General features: G+C 36.9%; 1 protein-coding gene across 1 annotated transcript; it reads right to left on the bottom strand.

Moving 5' to 3' along the window:
• Positions 1-2,586: 2,586 nt before the first annotated feature.
• On the bottom strand, positions 2,587-4,343 carry LOC105707901 (stress-induced-phosphoprotein 1-like). The gene is given in 2 exon segments (XM_064384080.1): positions 2,587-2,642; positions 2,645-4,343. Coding segments are annotated over 2 exon segments (1,755 nt in total).
• Positions 4,344-12,660: the final 8,317 nt, after the last annotated feature.

Below are 12,660 nucleotides of genomic sequence, written 5' to 3' on the forward strand. Positions count from 1 at the left end.
AACTCTGCAGGCAATGCTACATTTCTTTTTAAGTGTCATTTTTTAGAACATAATTCTGGAAAAATTATTGTACCATTTTAGATATCACAACTTTGGTCTTCTTAATTTACAAGCATTTCATTATTTACTGTATGAGAACTTTTCATTTTGTTAGTCTGTTCTTTGAGATATTCTGATGTGCTTTTTGTTCACAGTGGTTTTATGTTGTGCTCTGGTAATTAGAATCATGAACAGTAGGTGCTGTGGAGCTTTGTGAACTGTCAAACTGGGTGTCTTGAGAAAATGGCAATTATTCTATTGAATACAAACATGTCAGCACTTAGAAGGCTCTCTAATGGCACAGTTTCAGTTGGTTTCTATATCCTAGACATAATTTATTCCCATTCTGGAAATATTATGTACTTAGTTGTGTTTAAAATAAATTTCATGTTGGAAAACTAATTGACAGCTTCAGATGCTCTTTCTAAAAGGTAATAGCATGTTCTGTCATATGGCAACCTAATTATTTTAACTTCTGAGGAGAGTGCAGTGGACACCTATTGATTTTCTCTTCAAACTTCTTCTCCTTCATTCTTGGATGTGGTAGAGGCTTGCATAGCTACAGGTGTCCCCATTATGGTGCCCCATGCCCCTGACTACTATTATTTGTCCAAAGATGGACAGCGTATTCAATCTGGACCAATTACAATACTTCTTAGAATTGGGCAAAGAGCATTTCAGTTCTTTGGAAGTGAACATTAGCAATATTAATAAGACCATTAGTATTAATGCTTATAAGCCAGTGGGAAAAATCAAATTGATTAGATAAAGAGGATGCACACAGAAAACCAAGGGCAAGAAGTGAAGGGAGTACATCCTGGCAAGTCCTTTGATTCAGTCGTCTTGTGGCCCAGCTGTATTCTGACCTTGACCAAGTTAGGTTACATGTGCCAATTAATCCTTTGCAGGAAACTGAGTTGACTAAGATGGATTTCTATGTTTGCAATTAAAATATATCTAAAAATATGGCAAACATGATTTTTTTCTCATATCTGTATTCTTCCACATTCTTGCCTACCCATACCCCACATGTTAATTCACACAATAGCGGCAAGTATTTGGTCCTCTATTTATATGTGAAGATAAATGAATAGCATAATTCTGGGCTGATATTTTAGATTAAATTTATTTGCTAGAAATAGATTTGCTGGAACCACATTGACATAATCCTTCTTTCCTCATAGTTTTCCCAAATACTCTTTATGTCTTTTTCCTCAACACTTGGCACAAGTGTTTTCTATTTAAAAATATACTTTAAATAATATCCTCTTTATCTAGGGTAAAACGGTGCCAAATAAAGTATACATTTGTGACGTGGGTAAATGAAGTTAGATGTTCTAGATAATTCAAGCAAAAAGATTTACTTTTTTTAAATCATTGGTATATTTAGGAAAATAAGTTTGGGTTGGTTATCTGTTGAAATGTTCAAGGTTTCAGAGACCTTAATTCTATTAAAAACCATAAATAAAATTGTAGTTAACCAAAAAAAAAAAAAAAAAGAAAGAGCTGACTATATAAGAGTAACGGTAGGTAGTATTTATGTGCCACATAAGGTAGTTCTGGTCAACAACAAACCACCTATCCAATGCTGATCCCACAAGATTATAATGGAGCTGAAAAATTCCTAACACTTTGTCATCTCGTAGCGGTCACAAAGTGGTAGCACAAAGCATTACCTTTTCTACGTTTAGACATGTTTAGATACACAAATACCACCATGTTACAACTGCCGACAGAATTCAGTACAGTGACATGCTGCACAGGTTTGTGGCCTAGGAGCAATAGACTGTATCATCTGACCCACATGTGTAATTGGCTATACTACCATTCAGGTTTGTGTAAGTAGACTCTATGATGTTTGCACAACGACAAAATCACCTGCAGATCCATTTCTCTGAATGTGTCTCCATCATTAAGCAATGCATGCCTGCCTATGGTATTACTTGTTTTGTTAATATGTACATAAATTAAAGAGGGAGAATTTTTGATAAACCTAAACATTGCTTAAGCATTACTTCCCTCAAAGGTGTAAATATCAGTTAATTCTTGTGAAAGGATGCTTTAATTGCCCCCTACTAATGGGTGATGATCCCCACATGAAATGACAAAGTGAAACTAATTTTTTGTTTTAACATATAACCACTCCCAATTGGCTTGTTTTATTGGAGAAGGGGACGTGGAATAAACAACATGAGACAGCTGGGACCTGAGGCTGGGAAGAACCCCCTTCCCTCCCCATACATGCCCACTGCCCAAAATAAAAAATAACCAACTATGGGAGAGAAGCCGAGACAGCGAATAGGGGCAGGGGAAGGAGACATGGAACTCGAGGGCAGCGGTGAAGAGACCATGCGTGTGCTGGGAAGGCCCAGAGGCAGCGGTGGCACGAACAGAGCCAAGTATGTCTCTGTGTCTTGCCGGGGTTATGTATAAATACAGAGATGAGGCCTTCTTTCCCCCTGCTCTCCCTTCCGCTCCGCTCTGCTCGCCGCAGTCCCAGCTCCTCTTTCCACAGGAAGGCGAAGGGAAGGGGGGATGAACAAGTCATCACCGAATTGCAATCAGACCCACATCCGCCAGCTTCTGGATCTTCTGGGCTATTCAGGATTCTTTAAGTGTTCGCTGAGTGCCTGGGGGTCCTTCTGCATCTGTTCCAGGACAAGGCTCATGGCTGGGTCACTCATGATCTGCTGCACCTGGGGGTCGGCCATGGCTCCTCGCTTCACATCTTCCAGGCTGTCATGCCGGTTGTACCGCGCCATCAAACAGCGCTGGTAGCCGTCTGCCGCCTCCTTACAGCTGGAGTCCAGGTCGAGCGCCTTCTGGTACACATCCATGGCTTTGGTGTAGTCCTTCATCGCTTCCAGGGCAGCGGCTTTCCAGGTATAACCCTTGATGAAGGTCGGCTCCAGCTGGATACATTCCTCACAGTCCTTGAGTGCCAGCTGGAACTCCAGAAGTTTGGTATAGCAGGCAGCTCGATTACTGTATAATTCGGCATCTTTTGGGTTCCTTTTGATGGCTTCTGTATAATACTTCATGGCCTGGGGATAGTCCCCTTTCTGAAAACACTCGTTGCCTTTGTTCTTCTCCTCCAAAGCCAGGTCGGGGTTTATGTAAGCCAGCCGCTCTTGCTCCTTCAGTGTTTTCTCTGCCTGCTGGCATTTCTTGAGCATATCTGGGGTTCGGTGCTCTGCCAGAGATTTGCTATAGACATGGATGGCATCCTTGTACTTTCCTTTTTTGAAGTAGGAGTTGCCAATTTGAGCATACGCTTTGGCAATCTGTCGATAGTCTTCTCGGTTTTCTCTCCCCACTTCAACGGCCTTCTCACAAAGCTCCCGACACTTACCGTAGTGGCCCTTTTCAAAGTACACCGCTGCTTGATTGATAATGTAAGTCATGTTGGTGGGGTCCAGCTCCTTGGCTTTGTCGTAATGCTTCAAGGCTGTGTCAGAGTCTTTCTTCTTCTATGCATCGTTCCCCAGCATTTTTTCTTTCAGTGCCTGCTTCTTATTCTCCGGAAGATCTTCTTCCATTGGCTCTGGCTTGGTCTCCTTTTTGGGAGGGGGTGGTGGTGGAGGTGTGGCAACCTCTTCCTCCTCATCCATACTGCCCAGATCGACCCCAAGGAGGACACTGAGAGTGGTCACGATCCAGGGATCTTGTAGTTTCGTGCCCAGATCGGAAGGCTGGTTTCGCAGCTGCTCTACCAGCTCCTGGTAGGTGGGATCACTGAGCAGTGTCCTTGTCCTGGGATCACTCTCCAACTTCTGATACAGATTGGGCATGTTGAAAGGGTTCGTGAATTTTCTCTCTGCCAACCTGGCCTCCATATTCTGTAAACCCTCTTTCAGCTGAGGGTTATTTGCCCCGTGTTTTAAGCCCTCCTCATAGATTCGCTTGGCTTCTTCAAACCAGTTTAAGAACTCAAGGGCTGCTGCTTTTCGTGAATAGCCCTTGCCCCAGTCAGGCTTTAGGTCGACGGTCTTGCAGCCGTCCTCGTAAGCCTTCTGGTAGTCTCCCTTCTTGGCAGAGGTGGCAGAACGGTTGTTGTAGAGCAAGCGGTTGTGGGGATCCAGCTTAATGGCTTCGGAGTAGCACTGTAAGGCCTCATCAATGTTGCCTGCACTCAGGGCCTTGTTGCCCTTCTCTTTCAGCTCATTGACCTGCTCCCTAGCGCAGCGCAGCCTGGAACCCTGTTCGACAAAGTGAAACTGATTTTTATCCTTCCTTTCCTTTCTTTGTACCCCTTCTGTAACGGTCTTATTTTTGTACTTTATACTATAGGCATTTTTGGACATAATATATTTTTCTTACTTGATTATAGGGACTTTAGGAAGGAATGCATGGAAACATTTCTACACACTCGGAAGTAAACTATGGTGGACACAGATGATGTTCAGTAATTGAAAAATGTTGTTATATTTACACTATAAATTTAGCAAGTAAAGCATATTCAGATTTAACCAGATAGTACAGATGGTGAACAATGGGTAGACAAGACCTGCTTGGAACTGTGCCTACCACGGAGTAGGGTTCAATAAATATTTGTTAATATAATCAAGTGTGTGTGGGAGGAGGTTTAAAGAAGCATGGGTATTGGGCTATGTCAACAAAAAAATGGAACAGGAATAAAAATAGCAGTAACAATTTAAAAATTCTTCTCTATTTATTTTCCTAGTAGGTTTTTCTTCAGTATGGCTAGTTTTCTAAAGAAAAAATAACTACATTGGCTTTTATGTTCCCATGTGAATTCTCCCTTTTAGAGTAATCACTTAGGGAAACTTGCTGCACAAAATAGTTTTGCAACTTCTTTTAGAATTAATATCTTCAGAATTCATAGTACTCTTTAAAGCAAAAATCTTAATCTTCACCTTTTGAGAGTGGAACTGATTCTTTTCCTAAAATGTGAAAAGTCGTTTTTAGATGAAGGCTGGTACAACTTTCAAGTTAGGTAATACCATGTAGAGTTAAAAATAAGGTGTGGCTAAACACAGTTTAACTTTATTATATAGCTCAAAGATTGCTCAAAGAAAGTATAAATGGGAGTTAAAATGTGTTGTGATTAACAGTAGTCACAGGACGAAGTGTTTACAATGTGTATACTTTGAATATTTATTGGATGTTCACCTTGTGGTTTCCTTATTTAGATATTTACCACATTAATTTTCAAATGGGATTGGAAACAGTGAATTTATGGTATATTCATTTAAAAAAATCAGAAATATCAGAGAAAATTAGTTATGCTCTGCTGATATTTAATTTTCTTCTCTTGTGTTCTAACGAAAAGATCTCCTGTCACAAGAACATATTTTACAATTAGTGGAGTCAGAATTAGTGTCCTAAAATGCCTCCTCTGATGATAGTTTATTCCCTCATTGACAGTGTCAGTTTGCTGACTGAGTCAAGTCAAGATTGCCCTCCAAGAAATGTTCTTGGAACTCCCTGAGGGAGGTTCATACTTTCCTATGGCAATTCGTGATGTAAAGGCAACTGCAAGCAGCTGGCCGTCCCCTGGGAGATGTTGGCTTGTTTTCTCAGGCTGATAGGATTAATGATATTTCCTGATTTTATTGCGAAGTACAAAAATACTGCTTCTGTGTCTACAAAATACCTCCTTTTCTTTTTTTTTGAAAACTTCTTTGTCTTTTTGTTGGAAAAAAAAAAGGCTAAAGTGTTTCAAGTGTTAATAAGTATATATAGAAGGTGGAAAGACCACATGTCCTTTAGAAAAGGAGATCGAGATTCTGAACTAACTTTATGTTGCAAGGATGAGAGGAGACACAAGTATTATCTATAACTTAAGAATACTTATTTCAAAAGCCAGACTTAGTTATCCTGTTTCCTTCTATCACAGTGTGTCTACTCATGCCCTGATGTGCCTCTGAGAATGGGGTTTAGGCATATTTTAGTTTCCATAAATGAAGAGTTTGAAGAGATTTGTAGAAAGCTTGAGATAAAGTAGTTTGATAAGAAACCAAACACACATGTAGTTTACTTCTAAAACAGGAGTATTTCAAAGACAGAAATGAGTTGGACAGATGTCAGTCTTGATCAAAGGTCTTATTCTCATATGTCACAAGCCCATTCTCTTTCCAAGGTATTTCCTCTCTGTTGTCAGCTCCATTTTTCTCTCTTTGATGACTACCTTTCTGGGGGTTACATATAATTTTGATTTGGGACTTACCTTTCCAGCCCCTTCCAGCTCCAGTTTTCTTTAGTAACCAAGTTGATTATCTTGGAATCACTTAGTTCACATTCCAGTGGAAGAAGTATGACTCAATTAAGGTTTTTAAGTCAGGCTGTAGATAGTGATTAGCCATGGCAGAAGGAAGTGGGCACTGGTGAGTCACGTGAGAGAAAACATGTCTGCCTACAGGCTCTACAGCTTTATCTGTCTCTGTAGTGAGAATCATGCAATGGACAGCTTCTCAGAGAAGGGATAATAGGTCGCTAGGTAATATAAACAAATGCAATACAAAGTGCTAGTAATTTTTCAGCTATTGAGTCATATGAGATGCTGCCATTTAAAAATTATTTTTTAAGTAATGTTGAAAAGAAATTTGAAATGGATAGTCAAGTGAAATGGCAATACATCTAAAAAAAAATTTGGAAATTAAACAAAGTAATAAAATCTAATATATAGCCAGGAACTAATCAAATAGGAATTTGTTTTAATAAATAAATCAGTAAATTTACCTCTTAACAGGCAGAGAAAGAGAATGTATAATCTGAAAGTCATAAACATGTTTAAAAGAAAACAAAATGAATTTAACAGATGGTTACAGCATAAAAATTAGCCTTAAAGTTTAAACTAGAGCTATTAAGTCAAACTTTAGGGTCATATTAAGGGACTGTGTTAAGCAAAAAAACCTGTCTTCCCGGGTCCACAAGAGGCATGGTTTCAAAGGCAAGAACTTCCCAGCACCTCCATCCATGCCCCCATTGGGGAACCTAGAGTTCTTTGTCTAACTTTCCTGGGTGCAGGTTAGGTAAAATTTCAGGTGTGCTCCTTTGTTTAAAAAGACTGCACCAAAAGTTCTGGGAGGAAGGGTCTCTGTTGTGGGCCGAACAGCCAATCCAATATCAAAGTCAAAGATCAATCACTCCAGCGAATATAACTCCTCTCATTGGAGAAAGACATGAATGGGACGGGAATAACTTCAAAGTTAAAACCCCACTGCCCCTTACCTGTGCGGACTTCCCTCTCTTCTATCCCCTCCCACAACAACGTGGGAGCTGTCTTTCCCTCTCTACTTGTGCAGATATCCCCTTCCGATTCCCCTCCCATGGAAGCCTCTCACTCTCTTTCTGCCTAATAAATCACTTTCTGCTAAACTCTTTGGGTCCGTGATATTTGTATGAACAGTAAGCTCACCAAACCGCCTGGGTCTTTTCCCCATTCCTGGGGCAAATGAGCCCAAGAACCTGGGATAGCCAGTGACAATATTTGAGTCTTCTTTAATTTATTTTATTCTTCACTAATTTAATCCTGATTTCATTTGCCCATTATTTGTGGTTTTCTACTTCCCTCCTTTCTTTTCTTCTTCCTTTCTTCTTTCCTTACTTCCTCTCCCTCCCTTTCTTTTTTGCTCATCACTACTATCCAAATTCAGCAATCTATTAATACATTTTTCTTCTAATGGTCTCCTAGCCTCAAGTTTTCCCTCTTTGTAAAGTGCCTCCAGAGAAATATAACCAAGGAACATATACCACCTATGAAAGTTGTCAGAATTAAAATGAAGTCACTCGTATCAAACCCTAACAAAAATAAATAAAACCCTAGGAGGTTAGAAATGGAGAGCCCTAATACACATACCAATGATAAGACCTATTACAAAGACTCTCTAAAGGTCTTATCATTGGTATGTGTATTAGGGATTATACAGCTCTAAAGGGCTCTTACACACATATGCCTCCTAACAAGAACTTTGGCAGTGATTTTTAAAACTGCAGTTAGCTGAATGTACAAGAGCAATCACCTGACATTCTGTCTCCACTAATGAACGGTGTGAATTCCTGCAAGAAGCCTCTATAACCAATGTTTGCTTTGTTTCAAAACGAAATATGAATACTTTTCCTTTTTGCCTTTAAAAGCTTCTCTTTGTCTCAACTTCTTTAGCCATGCCTATGGTCCCCAAAGCCCACGTATCCTGGATTTACAAATCACCTGCATATTCCCAAATAAACTCAATATCTTTGCAGAATTTCTTTCTGTAATTTAGATTGTCACACCATACCAAGTTTGCGTTTAAAACTATTTTATGGCTTCAGATTTTCTGGAGCTTCATTATAACTCCAAAACATATTTTTAATACTTATTCAGAATCTGAGCTTGACTGACATGGGTAGTCTGATCTTCTGCTTCCATGTCACTTATATATCACGTGTCCCTTGAAACACAGGACACAATTTCAAGACTCCATGCATTTGCTCCTGTTATTTTCTCTGTTCTTCATATTTTTCAGCTGATCGAAATCCCAGTCTTCACAGTCCAAGTCAAACTTACTTTTCTTTGTGTAATCTTCTACAAAGCTTTCCAACCCTTCTCTCCATACCTTGTCCCAGACATAATTATTTTAATTCCCCTATTCCCATCATCTTTATGCCTCCATTAAAACACTGTACTCAGTCTTCTATATGGTTCGATGTATGCATGAAGGTTAGATTCTGAAATACATAAGAATAGCATCTCTGTGCATAGCCAACATCTTACACATAGTAGGTATTCAATAAAATGTTGGGTAAGTATACTAACTTGATACAAACTACAGTCAAAATAATCAACTTAGTAGCCAATGTCTCAATTATATAAAGTATGAGATTTTTGTTTAAAAAAATGAGTAAGTTTGGAGGAAAAATTAATTACTGCTCCAAAAAGAAATACTTCAAAGTATGCTAAAGAATTATTAATATTGTATTAGGCATTCATGTCATATAATATTCTAATAGAGTCTGCTGAAACTTTATGTCATTGTTCATAGCTTACCTAATACACATTCCCTTTTGTGTATCTTTATGGACAGTATTACCATCAAAAAATATATTAAATATTTTATTCACATATGCTATTCAAAAAACCACCTGAAGATAGAACTAATAAAGCTACTAAAAGAACATACATGCCATTTCAATGATTTTAATCCTTAGAGACAAGATATTAATTTAATAAAACTTCTTTGAAAAAAACTTTAATCTGAGCCATTAATGTAATTATTTTTCAAAGTGATAAAAATTTTATGGTGACTAATGTGTTTAAATTACCTTTAACTCCATATTTATGTACATTGTGGATATTCATAAAGTTGGGCAAATATATCATGATTAATGTTTTGAAATGATTTTTAAACTGCACATTATATACCTTATTCCAAGTCTCTTAAAATGATTACATTTAAGTGATTTTAATAAATTCAGTTAGATTAATAAATCAAAATTTAAATGGAAACTTTTAAAACCTCAGAAGGGCTTTACTTGGATTGTATTGGAATCCTTTCTTAAAGTGTGTAACTTCTTTCACATTTATCAGAATCACTTTAGATACTGTTAAAATGTAGATTCCTGGGCTTCCATCTCAAGATACATATAATTAGACTCTGTTAAAGGCGACACGCCTTTGAAACTGTGTTTTTAAGAAGATCCACGTGGGCTTCCATACATTACAGTTTAAGAATCACTGATGGTGGCAAGATTATAACCCCAAACTTATCACAGTTTAATAATCCAAAGCATTTTTTAAACATCTCAATGTAGTTATGCACTCATGGGTCATCCTTTCTTGGTAAAAATTACATTGATTAATAATCACTATTCAGGTAATTATTTGAATACATTTACTTCTGTGCCAAGAAAAATAATTAATTCCCAAATAAAAAGGCAGTGAAACCTCCTCCTAACTCTACTAAGACAATCAGGATTCCCAGAATGGGACTGATTATAAAGGCTCTATAAAAATTCAGCATTGTCTTTTATTTTTAAACCCATTGGAGTAAATGTAGCTGTCTGACTTTTTTGTTGTTGTTTATAAACAAAAAAACTCACATTTTAGATCTGAGTAAAAATTATCCTCATATGGTCTCTCTCATTTAGGTTTTAATTTCCTTAGTTGGCCAAGAAGATACCCCATATATATTATGATTTTTGGCAATTTATGAGCAGCTGTAATTTTATTTTCTGTGATCTTCCAAATTTTTTCTATGCTGGATAACCTACAAATAAACACAAACGTTCTTAAAAGGAAAATAAGATTTGTAAATATTAATTTTGAAAATGTTTTCTTTTTAATATTGCTGATTCTTACTCTTTATCCAAAGTACTTATTATCATATATTTAGAGATATACAAGTTAGAAAAGTGAAGTGTTTTGTGAGTTAGTGTTTTAGATTTTCGTCTGATTTTATTAATATAGTTTTGATCTTTTGTTGTGGAATACTTGGTTTTGTTCTTTTTCACAATTTGAGATTATGGCACATTTCTCTCTTTCATATTTGATAAAAGATTCAAGTAATTCAGTTCTACCAATAATCACAATATCTTTTCATTCATTTTTTTTTTAACTAATCAAGTGCTGTGGCTCTCAATAATTTTGGTTTCATGACCCTTTTTACAGTTAAGAAATTTTATCTGCATTAATAATTTTATAAAATAAAACTGAAAAAACATAAAATATTAAATAAGCCCACTATATTATATATTGTTATGAAAAATATAATTTCTTTACCAAAAATGTGTGAGAAGAGTGATATTATTTGCAAATCCCTTAAATAACTGACTTAGAAGACATTTGCATCCTCACGTCTGCTTCTGCATTCACACTGTCATGATAGCGCAACAGATAGCCTTGGAAAAAGTCCACATTACTCTTGTAGAGGATATGAGAGCAAACAGCAAAAAAATGCAATTTTCTTACAAAAATAATTTTCATCATAGACATCCTACAAGGATTTGGGGACTACTGAGACCATACTTTAACAACTGCTGTTCTAGAAAAGCATACATTGGAGTTTAACGTATTTTGTCTCCCTAGAATATTAATGTCTAAGTAAAACTCACTCCCATCTGTTCTGAACTCTTTATACGTTTCACTGGCACCACAAAATATAACTCTTTCTATAGAGCACATCTCTTGGGACCCTTTCAGATGTTTAGTTACTAATATTCCCAAAGAACTTCATGATTAAGTCAAGCTAAGATGGACAACTTGATCTGTTAATATGTCTTTAGGTAAATATTTTAAATGTGGAGGTCTTCATACTTGTTTAATTTTAAAATAAAGTCTTTGAACTAAACATTCTTGTTTTTCCTGTAAATGAATAACTTTTTGATAATGTTACTTTGATGCTCCAGGAGAAGTAAAAGCTATTTAAGCAAATGCTACCATAAAGAACATTTATAAAATGATTACATCTTGAGTAATGAAAACTCATCACATTATACTTGGTGTGTTAGTCTGATTCTCTTTTATCTTTTATTTTTCTTGAATTGTGAACGCCATATTTGTATAGAAACACCAACAAAAAAGAATTTGTACAGAGAACAATCATGAGAGTAAAAGGCCTAGAAATATTTTTTGAGGATAATTTAATCCTACTCCTCCAATTATCAATCTGTCTATATTGATATAATTTATGTTTCTCTAAAAGTTAAAGCAGTAGAAAAACAAAAATTTAAAGCAAATGTATTTTCTTCCAGTAGCTTGCTATTTTCCAGATGTAATCGCTACTTAGTTTCTTGTATATTCTTATGTAAATTATACTGGGGATGTCTGTATGTATACTGACATGTTCTTTCTTCTTTCTTTCCTTTCTTCCTTCCTTCCTTTCTTTCTCTCTCTCTCTTTCTCTTTCTTTCTTCCTTTCCTTCCTTCCTTTCTTTCTTCTTCCCTCTCTCTTTCTTTCTTCTTCTCTCTCTCTTTCTTTCTTCTCTCTCTCTCCTCTCTCTCTCCCTCCCTCTACCAATCTATACATCTACCTACCTTCCTACCTAAATAAATCTCTTCTTGAGATTTTGTTTCCTTCACATAGAAGGAAAGAGACCGTGCTAGTTGCTGATGATACAACTGTGACCAAAGAAATTGAACTTTCATTCTTATGGTGCTAAATTCTATAGGCAACTAGAGGCACTTAGCCCAGAGAAGATAGATATAGGTGCTTAATAAAGGAAGGACTTCTGAGATGATGCTGTGAGGAATTTGATGAGCTTGTTCTCCCATAAAAACAATGGGAAAAAATGATAAAGCAACTAAAATTCACCACCTCACAAGTTTGAAATTAACCAAAGCCATTAAACAAGCAAGATCATTTATCTGTGAGAAACTACCGAACTTTCATAAAAAGGCAGGGCCTATGGTATTTTAAAATGTGGTTCTAGTTCTATCAATCCTCCATCTCTAGTTTAGTGGTGTGGTAGCTTATGAAAGCTCAATAGCCTTGCAGCTTAGAGTGAGGAATGATCTCTTTCACTGTTATTTTAAAATTTCCATCCCCTAAGTTCAGTCAATATGTTGTCTGTACCAGCAACTTCTTGGAAAATCTCCATCCCCAGAGTATTGTGGCTATTTGGCTTGACCTAAAGCTTACAGCACAGTGCAAAAGTCCTATCCCTTGAGAATAGCAATCT

Source organism: Aotus nancymaae, unplaced genomic scaffold (genome assembly GCF_030222135.1).
Source record: "Aotus nancymaae isolate 86718 unplaced genomic scaffold, 86718_ANA_hifiasm-v0.15.2.pri h1tg000033l, whole genome shotgun sequence".
In the NCBI taxonomy this organism is placed as follows: domain Eukaryota; kingdom Metazoa; phylum Chordata; class Mammalia; order Primates; family Aotidae; genus Aotus; species Aotus nancymaae.